The sequence below is a fragment of the Erinaceus europaeus genome, chromosome 14, assembly GCF_950295315.1.
Source record: "Erinaceus europaeus chromosome 14, mEriEur2.1, whole genome shotgun sequence".
Taxonomy (NCBI): domain Eukaryota; kingdom Metazoa; phylum Chordata; class Mammalia; order Eulipotyphla; family Erinaceidae; genus Erinaceus; species Erinaceus europaeus.
In genome coordinates, this window is record NC_080175.1 from 47,403,394 (window position 1) to 47,415,589 (window position 12,196).

At 40.7% G+C, this 12,196-nt stretch overlaps 1 protein-coding gene across 3 annotated transcripts in view; it reads right to left on the reverse strand.

Moving 5' to 3' along the window:
* The window catches only part of C1QTNF1 (C1q and TNF related 1), a 72,033-nt gene that overhangs the window by 59,552 nt on the left and 285 nt on the right, over positions 1 to 12,196 (reverse strand). The window contains exon 1 of one of the 3 annotated variants that reach the window (XM_060171891.1): positions 12,041 to 12,174. The exons of 1 other annotated variant lie outside the window; for it this stretch is intronic. In XM_060171891.1, coding sequence (XP_060027874.1) covers positions 12,041 to 12,054 — 14 coding nt within the window. In that variant the 5' untranslated portion in view covers positions 12,055 to 12,174. Of the gene's footprint in view, positions 1 to 12,040; positions 12,175 to 12,196 lie in introns of those variants that run through there. One more of the 3 variants, XM_007532958.3, reaches the window with a different exon arrangement.

The following is a 12,196-nucleotide window of genomic DNA, read 5'->3' on the forward strand; positions in this document are numbered from 1 at the left end:
TTGGGGTCATGACAATAGTGATTGCCTATTGGCAAGTAATGTAATAGAGAGAGGTGCAGGGGGAAGGATACTTTTTATGGTATATTTTGAAATTTCCCCTCCTCCATTTGATGCTTAATGGGAAGTTGGTGCGAGACCCTGGACTTTGCATGTGCAGAGGCAGTAGGAACACACAGCAAAGGACTGGTGCACCCCCTATCACCAAGTTCTCTTCTGTGATGCCCCAGTGCTAAAAAGGGAATCACTGCAGGTGTAAGGACACATTACAATAAAAACATTACAATAAAATAGCCCCAGGGATGGAGAAGCAGATTGGAGCAGAGACACCTTATTTAGGAAGGAAGTTTGTTTGTTGATTGCTGGTTTACAGACTGCTGAGAGCCATATTCTCATCCTTGCCCAAGACCCTCCAGCCTAAGGATCTTCAGCTTTGCAAACTGACCAATATCCCAAAGCAGCCGATTAAAAGAACAACAAAGAAGGGTCTCTGACAGTGAGGATATCAGAAAGGGGCCCACACTTCCTGTTTCCAGAGCAGCATAAAGATACTAGTAGGCCACGATCTTTGGCTGCTGCTTTGTCTCCTGGTCAGATGAATCTTGGGTGAAGCTGTTCGAGGTACCTACCATGGCTACTTCTCCTGGGAATTGAACATCTGTGACTCAGCTAGCTGGAATATCAAAGGAGACCACCTGGGACCACAGCAAAACAGGACTAGAACGACTTTGGGAACCCACCAAATCACTGATAAGTGCAAACATGTGTGGCTCGTGGACAGAGAGGAGCCTAAGAAGAGATTCCTGGGGGCTAAAACCCATATCTACTGTACAGCTGCTGGTAACAGTCTGGCACTTTGCTGGTTGAAGTGCCACCTCCATTCTGTTTAACCAACAAAAAGACTGCTGAAAGGAGGAGAAGGCTCGCCCTAAGGCTCACCAAATCCAGCTGTGAGTCTACATTGCTACTGCCCCTCAAAAAGGCTGGAGCAGCAGCTGGGAGGCCCTCTGCTGACACTGGGGTGCAGAAACTGGCCGGGAAACTCAGGAGAGGATTTATACTCTGTTGGGCTAGAGGTGGGGCTGTACAGTGTGACCCTTTCCACATTGTTCTCCTGATGAATTGGGAAGACATGGTGATTAACTGACACAGAGCCCACAGGGTATAAATGGGACTTGTTTGGAAACTCACAGGGCCAAGTACTTCCAGCTTGATGCTGGATGCTGAAAGAGCAGCTGAATTGAGCCCAGTGTTTTGGATCCTTGGGGCATGGGAGTCTGTGTGATTGTAGGATAATTGTGAAAGCATGGTAGAGCATAAGGGAATTCCCATCCTAAAGATAAAGCATGGAAGGAAAAGCTTTCCTGACTCAATTTCCTCTTGTCAGTCTCCCAGGCTTCAGAAAGGCCTACACTCCCTAACACTTAACTCACTTCCTTGTTATAAACCAAATGGTTGCCTGCTTAAAGTTCACTATAAGTTCACCATTTTTGATCACTTACAAACTATACTCCATCATCCTGCCTTGTCAGAAATATAATAGTAAGGCCCACATTCTATTTCCTCATTCTTTGATCACTATTCTTTGTATCAATATTCTGCCTTTCTGTTTACCCCACCCTGCTGGTATAATTTCTAAATACCTTTAGTTAATTAACACTCTTGCCCCATAGCCACTAATCACTGGTGAACTCTCCTCTACCCCCTATCAATTCTCGTCATTCCTTAGATCCTCCACTATGAGGGTACTGGCCTTTTGGAAACCTGTCATCATTGACATATGTGAAAAATGTTCTTTGTTCCATTCTGCTATTTAAACCCTGCCTCCTATACAATAAAACGGATTTGTTTGTACCTGAATTATTCCCTGGTTTCTTTCTGTTGTGTAATCACTCACGCTAGCACCGGAAACCAGTTAGCTTACCCTATTGTGAGGCCACCCATGTGAGTGCCAGCATGTGTGCATAACCACTGTGTTATCTCTCCCCCACCCTGATTTATCCCTTGGTCTGAGTGAGTGATTAAGCTAAGAAGTTATATAGTTATATAGATAAAAAAAACCCGCAGGTTAGGAGTTGGTGGTAGCACAGCAGGTTAAGTGCATGTGGCGCAAAGCTCAAGAACCTGCATCCTGCGTAAGGATCCCGATTCAAACCCCAGCTCCCCACCTGCAGGGGAGTCACTTCACAAGCGGTGAAGCAGGTCTGCAGGAGTCTATTTTTCTCTCCCCCTCTCTGTCTTCCCCTCCTCTCTCCATTTCTTTCTGTCCTATCCAACAATGACGGCATAAATAACAACAACAACAATAACTATAACACTAAAACAAGGGCAACAAAAAGGGAATAAATAAATATTAAAATAAAAAAGCCCTCAGGCTCCCATAGCCTACAGGGAGGAAAAAGACCAAAAGGGGCTTTAACAGCCACTGTGCTTCAGCTCGGGGATCGAGTTAATATTGAACAACTGTTAATTTCCACAGCTGTGAACTCTCTAAGTATCTTACATAGACACAAGTCAATCCAGGCAAGAGTGATCAGTAATTTGAAAAGTAATGAGAGAGGGACCTCATAATATACTATATAGAATGGTTAAACCAGGGGGTCTGAGAAGATGGTGGACTGAGAAGCTGCTAGTGGCTTGAGCTCTGACCACATCTTCTGCAAACGGTAGGATTTTCTGCCAGTCAATAAGGGGTCCTAGCGGTGACACCAAGGAGGTGACTATAACTTAATTTGGGTTAAGAATTAGAGTAGAGGTGACGCGGACTAGCGGGCGGGCTGCTCCAGACTTCCCAGGCGGTGGCGGGCAAGGCAGGTGCGCCGGGCACTGTCCTCGGCCCGGGAAGGCGGCTCCTCGGCCGGTTGCAGAGCACTGATGGGCAGCCAGCAGAGGACTGGGAGGGAGCACTGTAGCTCGGGGAGTCTCTTGGGAGTCTCCTGGGACCACCGCGACCCTGAGGGTGGATCCGAGGACATCTTGAGTACAGCTCTCATTGGATCAAAAGGACTTGGAGCTAGTTTTCATTTTTGAGAAATCCTTTAAAAAAGCTTCTGCGGGGGAGAGTTTCCCAGAAGATGGCGGACTGAGAAGCTGCGAGTGGCTGAGCTCTGACCACATCTCCTGGAAATGGTAGGATTTACTGCCTTTAGCAGGCCAGCCAAATAGGGGTCCTAGCGGTGACACCAAGGAGGTGACTATAACTTAATTTGGGTTAAGAATTAGAGTAGGAAAAAAAGGGGGAAAATTTTTTTTTCTTCCTTTTAATTTTCAAGCATACCTCCTTCCAAGCCCCCCCCCCATAACCAGTCCCTGGGGACCAGCTCCTAGCAGGATCCCCTGCTAGGAGCTCCTTTTCTTTACCAAATTCATGTCCCACCAGGGAGTATCATTAATTCTAAGTCTATACCCTTCTGAAACCTCTGGCCTTTTTTCTTTCTAAGTAGCCAACCCCACCACCTCACCCCGCATAGCTAATTAAATAATTAAAAATAAATACATTAAAAAAACCCTTTCCTTTCACTGCCCTTTGATGACTGTTCTTTTTCTTATCTTTTTCTTTTCTCTCTCTCTCTCTCTCTTTTTATTTTTCTTTTTCTCATTCTTGTCATCCTTTCTTCCTTAATCCTACAGCTTCCAAAGTCACAGCTCCCAGCCCCCACACCAACAGTGTGCTTTTTTGAATTCACTGATACACATTTGGGAATTTCCTTTCACTGCTCTTTAATTACAGCTCTTTTTCTTATCTTTTCCCTTTTCTCTCTCTTGTCTCTCTCTCTCTCTATTTTTTTAAATTGTCATACACTTCTTCCTTCTTCTTTGCCTTTCTAAATTTGTGAATTATTTTGGGGAAGAAATCGGACTCAGAGAGGACTCTCTATGTGTGTATCTCTGCTCTAGTTCCCTTTCCCCTCTTGTTGCCCCTAGAATATACAGTAGATAGTAGATTTCAATGACTGTCTATTCTTGCTATCCTTTCTTTTCTCTTTCTTCACTGGGCTTTGGTTACTATTTTTTCACAGACTGGAGAAATTGTTTGGCTAACTGGTAACAATTAAACTACTTCAATACTTGCTTCAGTTGCTACTGTAATTCCTGAGGTTGGTGAGTGCAATTGTCATAAAGGTATTTAGTACAGTGTTACTTTTACACAACTGAGGAACAACAGAGCATAAAAAAAAAAGAAACACATGAATCAAAAAATGGGTAGATCAAAAACAAATAAAACTGCTACTCCAATGAATGAAGACAAGAGCCCAGAAGAAACTACAAATCAGCCGGAAGTAACCATAGATAAGAAAAGTATGCAAGCAATAATAAACTTATTAATCACAGAAATGAAAAAAACATTGGAGGAAAGGAATGGCAGTATTAGGGAAACAACAGTTTAGACCCCCAAGGAAAATACTGATTATCTTGAGGCAATTAGAGAACTGAAAGCTGAAATAGCTGTAATGAAGAAAGAAGCTGAGGCAAGGGAAAGCAGACTAACAGAAGCAGAAAACAGAATTAGTCAGATAGAGAATGAGTTAGAGAAAATGAAGAAAGAGGTGAAAGAGCTTAAAAAGAGATTGAGAGACACTGAAAACAACAACAGAGACATATGGGATGATCTCAAAAGAAGTAATATTCATATAATTGGCCTGCCAGAGGAAGAAAGAGAGGAAGGGGAAGCAAACATTCTAGAGGAAATAATAGAAGAAAACTTCCCAGACCTGAATAACAGAAAGGACATCAAGTTCAAGAGGCCCAGAGAGTACCAAACAGAATCAACCCACACCTGAAGACACCAAGACACATCATAGTCACAATGAGAAGAAGTAAGGATAAAGAAAGGATCCTAAAGGCTGCAAGAGAGAAACAAAAAGTCACATACATGGGAAAACCCATAAGATTATCTGCAGACTTCTCCACTCAAACTCTAAAAGCCAGAAGGGAATGGCAAGATATCTATCAAGCCCTGAATGAAAAAGGGTTTCAACCAAGGATAAGATATCCTGCTAGACTTTCATTCAAACTAGATGGAGGGATCAAAACCTTCTTAGACAAACAACAGTTAAAGGAGGTAACCATCACCAAGCCAGCCCTGAAAGAGGTTCTAAAAGACCTCTTATAAACAAGAACATCACTATAATACTGGCAATATATCAGAGCAAACAAATTTTTTTTGAACAATGGCACTACAATACATTAAATCCATAATATCAATAAATGTCAATGGCTTAAACTCACCCATCAAAAGGCACAGGGTGGGGGGATGGATCAGAAAACATAACAACCATATGCTGCTTGCAAGAATCCCATCTGGCACAACAAGATAAACACAGACTTAAAGTGAATGGATGGAAAACTATCATACAGGCTAACGGACCACAAAAAAGGGCAGGAACAGCCATTCTCATTTCAGACACGATAGATTTTAAATTAAATAAAGTAATAAAATATAGGCAAGGACATTACATAATGATTAGAGGATCAATCAGCTGAGAAGACTTAACAATTATTAACATCTATGCACCCAATGAGGGACCATCTAAATACATTAAGCACCTACTGAAAGAATTTCAAAAATACATCAATAGTAATACAATAATAGTGGTAAACTTCAATACCCCACTCTCACACTTAGACAGACCAACAAAGCAGAGAACCAATAAAGATACAAGAGAATTGAGTGAACAGATTGACAGACTAGACCTCTTAGACATTTTCAGACTCCTCCACCACAAAAAACTGGAATACACCTTCTTTTCAAATCCACATAACACATAATCAAGGATAGACCACATGTTAGGCCACAAAGACAGCATCAATAAATTCAAGAGCATTGAAATCATCCCAAGTATCTTCTCAGACCATAGTGGAGTAAAACTAACATTTAACAACAAACAGAAAATTATTAAAAGTCACAGAATTTGGAAACTAAACAACATACTCCTTAAGAACCACTGGGTCAGAGACTCACTCAAGCAGGAAATTCAAATGTTCCTGGAAACAAATGAAAATGAAGACACAACCTATCAAAATATTTGGGACACAGCTAAAGCAGTAATGAGAGGGAAACTTATAGCCATACAATCACATATTAAACACCAAGAAGAAGCTCAAATGAACGACCTTACTGCACACCTCAAGGATTTAGAGGAAGAGGAACAAAGGAACCCTAAAGCAACCAGAAGGACAGAAATCACTAAAGTTAGAGCAGAAATAAACAACATCGAAAATAAAAGAACCATACAAAAGATCAATGAAGCCAAATGTTGGTTCTTTGAAAGATTAAACAAAATTGACAAACCTCTAGCCAGACTCACCAAACAAAAAAGAGAGAAGACTCAAATTAATAGAATTGTAAACGATGGAGGAGATATCACAACTGACACCACAGAAATCCAGAGAATCCTGCGAAACTTCTATAAAGAACTATATGCCACCAAGCTAGAGAATCTGGAAGAAATGGAACAATTCCTAGAAACATATGCCCTTCCAAAACTGAACCAAGAAGAACTACAAAATCTAAATGCACCAATCACAGACAAAGAAATTGAAACCATTATTAAGAATCTCCCCAACAACAAAAGTCCTGGACCAGATGGCTTCACAAAGGAATTCTACAAAACTTTCAGGAAACAGTTAATACCCATACTTCTTAAGCTATTCCATAAGATTGAAGAAACAGGAATACTCCCTTCCACCTTCTATGAAACCAACATCACCATGATACCAAAAGCTGATAGGGACAGAACAAAAAAGGAAAACTACAGACTGATATCTCTGATGAACATAGATGCCAAAATATTAAACAAGATCTTGGCCAACTGGATACAGCAACATATCAAAAAGATTGTTCATCATGACCAAGTGGGATTCATCCCAGGAATGCAAGGCTGGTTCAACATCCATAAGTCAATCAATGTCATTCACCACATAAATAAAAGCAAAGCCAAAAACCACATGACTATCTCAATAGATGCAGAGAAAGCCTTTGACAAGATCCAATACCCATTCATGCTCAAAACTCTACAAAAAATGGGAATAGATGGTAAATTCCTCAAGATAGTGGAGTCTATATATAACAAACCTACAGCCAACATCATACTCAATGGACAGAAGCTGAAAGCATTCCCCCTCAGATCGGGGACTAGACAGGGCTGTCCACTGTCACCGTTACATAGTATTGGAAGTTCTTGCCATAGAAGTCAGGCAAGAGAAAGAAATCAAAGGAATACAGATTGGAAGGGAAGAAGTCAAGCTCTCACTATTTTCAGATGATATGATAGTATACATAGAAAAACCTAAAGAATCCAGCAGAAAATTACTGGAAGTTATTAGGCAATATAACAAGGTATCAGGCTACAAAATCAATGTACAAAAATCAGTGGCATTTCTTTATGCAAACACTAAATCTGAAGAAGAAGACATCCAGATATCACTCCCATTTACTGTTTCAGCAAAATCAATCAAATACCTAGGAATAAAGTTGACCAAAGAAGTGAAAGACTTGGGGGTCAGGCAGTGGCGCAGTGGGTTAAGCTCACGTGGCGCAAAGTGCAGGGACCGGCATAAGGATCTCGGTTCGAGCCCCCGGCTCCCCACCTGCAGGGGAATCGCTTCACAGGCGGTGAAGCAGGTCTGCAGGTGTCTATCTTTCTCTCCCTCTCTCTCTGTCTTCCCCTCCTCTCTCCATTTCTCTCTGTTCTATCCAACAACAAAGCAACGTCAACAATGGCAATAATAACCGCAACAAGGCTGCAACAACTAGGGCAACAAAAAGGGGGAAAAAATGGCCTCCAGGAGTGGTGGATTCATGGTGCAGGCACCTAGCCCAGCAATAACCCTGGAGGAGAAAAAAAAAAAGAAGTGAAAGACTTGTATGCTGAAAACTATGAATCACTACTCAAGGAAATAGAAACTGATACCAAGAAATGGAAACATATCCCATGCTCATGGATTTGAAGAATAAATATCATCAAAATGAATATTCTCCCCAGAGCCATATACAAATTTAATGCAATACCCATCAAAGATCCACCAAGCTTCTTTAAGAGAATAGAACAAACACTACAATCATTTATCTGGAACCTGAAAACACCTAGAATTGCCAAAACCATCTTGAGGAAAAGAAACAGAAATGGAGGCATCACACTCCCAGACCTTAAACTATATTATAAAGCCATCATCATCAAAACAGCATGGTACTGGAACAAAAATAGGCACACAGACCAGTGGAACAGAATTGAAAGCCCAGAAATAAATCCCCACACCTATGGACATCTAATCTTTGATAAGGGGGCCCAAAGGATTAAATGGAAAAAGGAGGCTCTCTTCAATAAATGGTGCTGGGAAAACTGGGTTGCAACATGCAGAAGTATGAAATTGAACCACTTTATCTCACCAGAAACAAAAATCAACTCCAAATGGATCAAAGACCTAGATGTCAGACCAGAAACAATCAAATAATTAGAGGAAAACATTGGTAAAACAGTTTCCCACCTACACCTCAAGGACATCTTTGATGAATCAAACCCAATTGCAAGGAAGACTAAAGCAGAAACAAACCAATGGGACTACATCTAATTGAAAAGCTTCTGCACATCCAAAGAAACTATTAAACAAACAGAGAGACCCCTCACAGAATGGGAGAAGATCTTCACATGCCATACATCAGACAAGAAACTAATCACCAAAATATATAAAGAGCTCAGCAAACTTAGCACCAAAAAAGCAAATGACCCCATCCAAAAATGGCATTAAAATGTCTTCAGTCTTTGATATCAATAAATGTCAGTGGCCTGAATTCGCCTATTAAAAGGCACAGAGTAGGAAGATGGATCATAAAACACAACCCAACAATATACTATCTACAGGAAACCCACCGAACTCAACAAAACAAACACAGACTTAAAGTGAAATGATGGAAAACTATCATACAAGTCAATGGACCACAAAAAAAGGCAGGAACAGTTATTCTTATATCTGCCATGATAGACTTTAAAATAAGTAAAATTAAAAAAGATACTGATGGACATTACTTAATGCTCAGAGGATCAGTCAATCAAGAGGACTTAACAATTATTAACATTTATGTACCCCAATGAGAAGTATATCTAAATACATCAAACACGTATTGAAAGAGCTATAGCAATATATTAACAGCAGCACAGTAATAGTGTAGGGGCCTTCAACACCACATTCTCTCAAACTGACAGATTATCCAGGCAGAATCAAAAAAGAAATTAGGGAGCAAAATGAAGAGATAGATAAACTAAAACTATTGAACATTTTCAGAGTCATTCACCAATAGAAACTGGAATACACATTCTACTCAAGTCCATATGGGTCATTCTCAAGGATAGGCCATATGTTAGGCCACAAAAACAGCATCAGCAAACTCAAGAGCACTGAAATCATCCCAAGCATCTTCTCAGACCACAGCAGAATTAAACTAACACTTAACAATAAACAAAAGATTACTAATAGTCCCAAAATGTGCAAGCTCAACAGTATGTTACTTAACAATGACTGGGCAAAGAGGAAATAAAGGAACTCAAATAAACAACCTGATTACACACCTTAAAGATTTAGAAGAAGAACAAAGGGACCCTAAAGCAACCAGAAGAACTGAAATAACCAAAGTTAGGTGTCGTTAAAGTTCGTGGCTCCAGCAAGCTGGGCTAGCTTCGCTGCAGTAGACAGAGACTCAAAGACACACGGCTGGGCAGAGAGGCTGTATTTCTTTATTCACGAACAACGATTGAAAAACTAACCCAAACCAATCACCACACATATCTGTCCTGCATCCTTCTCTTCCAGTGGCTGCGGCATGAACTCAGGAAGTCCGTAGGGGCAGGGGACGGGAAAAGGGGGCCTGCGAAACTAGCAGGGGCCAAACCACAATCTCCCAGAGGCTCGCGGGGGTGGGGCGAGACCAAACCAATGTGAAGCAAAAGGCTAGAATACTGAAAAGTATGAGTCACTACTCAAGGAAATTGAAAAAGACACAAAGAAGTGGAAAGATATTCCATGTTCATGGGTTGGAAGAATTAACATCATCAAAATGAATATACTATTCAGAACCATATACAAATTTAATGCTATCCCCATCAAGATCTTAACCATATTTTCTAGGAGAATAGAGCAAATGCTATAAATGGTTATCTGGAATCAGAAAATACCTAGAATTGCCAAAACAATCTTGAGAAGAAAGAATAGAACTGGAGGCATCACACTCCCAGATCTCAAATTGTATTATTGTCATCAAAACTGCTTGGTACTGGAATATGAATAGACACACTGAACAGGGGAATAGAATTGAGAGTCCAGAAGTAAGCCCCCATACCTATGGACATCTAATCTTTGGCAAAGATGCCCCGACTGTTAAATGGGGAAAGGTGAGTCTTTTCAACAAATAGTGTTGGAAAAAAAATGGGTTGAAACATGCAGAAGAATGAAACTGAACCACTATATTTCACCAAACACAAAAGTAAATTCCACATGGATCAAGGACTTGGATGCTAGACCAGAAACTATCAGATACTTAGAGGAAAATATTGGCAGAACTCTTTTCCCCATAAATTTTAAAGATATCTTCAATGAAATGAATCCAATTACAAAGAAGACTAATACAGGCATAAACCTATGGGACTACATCAAATTAAAAAGCTTCTGCACAGCTAATAAAACTACTACCCAAACCAAGAGACCCCTCACAGAATTGGAGAATATCTTTACATGCCATACATCAGACAAAAGTTTAATAACCAAAAGATATAAAGAGCTTGCCAAACTCAACCACAAGAAAACAAATGACCCCATCCAAAAATGGGGAGGGGACATGGACAGAATATTCACCACAGAAGAGATCCAGAAGTCCGAGAAGCACATGCAAAAATGCTCCAAGTCTTTGATTGTAGGAGAAATGCAAATGAGATACCACTTCACTCCTGTGAGAATGTCATACATCAGAAAAGGTAGTGCAACAAATGCTGGAGAGGTTGTGGGGTCAAAGGAACCCTTCTGCACTGCTGGTGGGCATGTCAGTTGGTCCAAGTCCTGTGGAGAGCAGTCTGGAGAACTCTCAGAAGGCTAGAAATAGACCTACCCTATGATCCTGCAATTCCTCTCCTGGGGATATATCCTAAAGGAACCAACACACCCATCCAAAAAGATTTGTGTATACCTGTGTTCATAGCAGCACAATTTGTAATAGCCAAAACCTGGAAGCAACCCAGGTGTCCAACAATAGATGAGTGGCTTAGCAAGCTGTGGGATGTATACACAATGGAACACTACTCAGCTATTAAAAATAGTGATTTCACCATTTTCAGCCCATCTTGGATGGAGCTTGATGAAATCATGTTAAGTGAAATAAGTCAGAAACAGAAAGATAAATATGGGATGATCTCACTGAAAAGCAGATGTTGAAAAACAAGATCAGAAGGGAAAACACTATGGAGAACCTGGACTGGAGTTGGTGTATTGCACCAAAGTAAAAGACTCTGGGGTAGATGGGGTGGGGGTTGGCTTGGGGGTTCTAAAAAAGGATGACAGAAGACCTTGTGGGGGTTGTATTGTTACGTGGAAAACTGAGAAATGCTATGCATGTACAAAAACTATTGTATTTAATGTCAAATGTAAAACATTAATCCTCAATAAAGGAAAAAAAAAAAAACACCAGAAAAACCCAAAAGGAAGCAGTGCATGAAGATGGAGAGAGAACAGCTGCCTCTTAAGAACTTGTCTGATGCCTTGGACGCACCCAGACCGGAACTGGAAATCTCTTCCTGGTGTTTTCAGTTATAAGAACCAATAAACTCTCATTTGGATTAAAAACAAAATGAACAAATAAATTATAACTGTGCTAAAATGACAGTGATTGCCATAAAAATTGATAAAATGCAATGTCAGAATATACTTGAGCTGTATTTTATTTGAAATCATAGTAAAAGGAAGTGTCTTTGCTAATAGTGAAACTGAGCCTTAAAGGACAGAAATAAAACATTATTTTTTTTTTAAAGTAAAAACAAAACAAAAAGATACTAGTACTCACGTGCCCAGGCCCATCCCACCTCCTCCCCCTTTCCTTTTGCCCAGGTTCGAGCGTAACACGGTGTGGGCCAGAGCTCCTAAACCTGGGTTGAAGCTGGGACTTCTGTGCCCCTAGCTTCTCCTCCCCTAAATGCTGAGCTTCGCTGAGCCAGAAAAC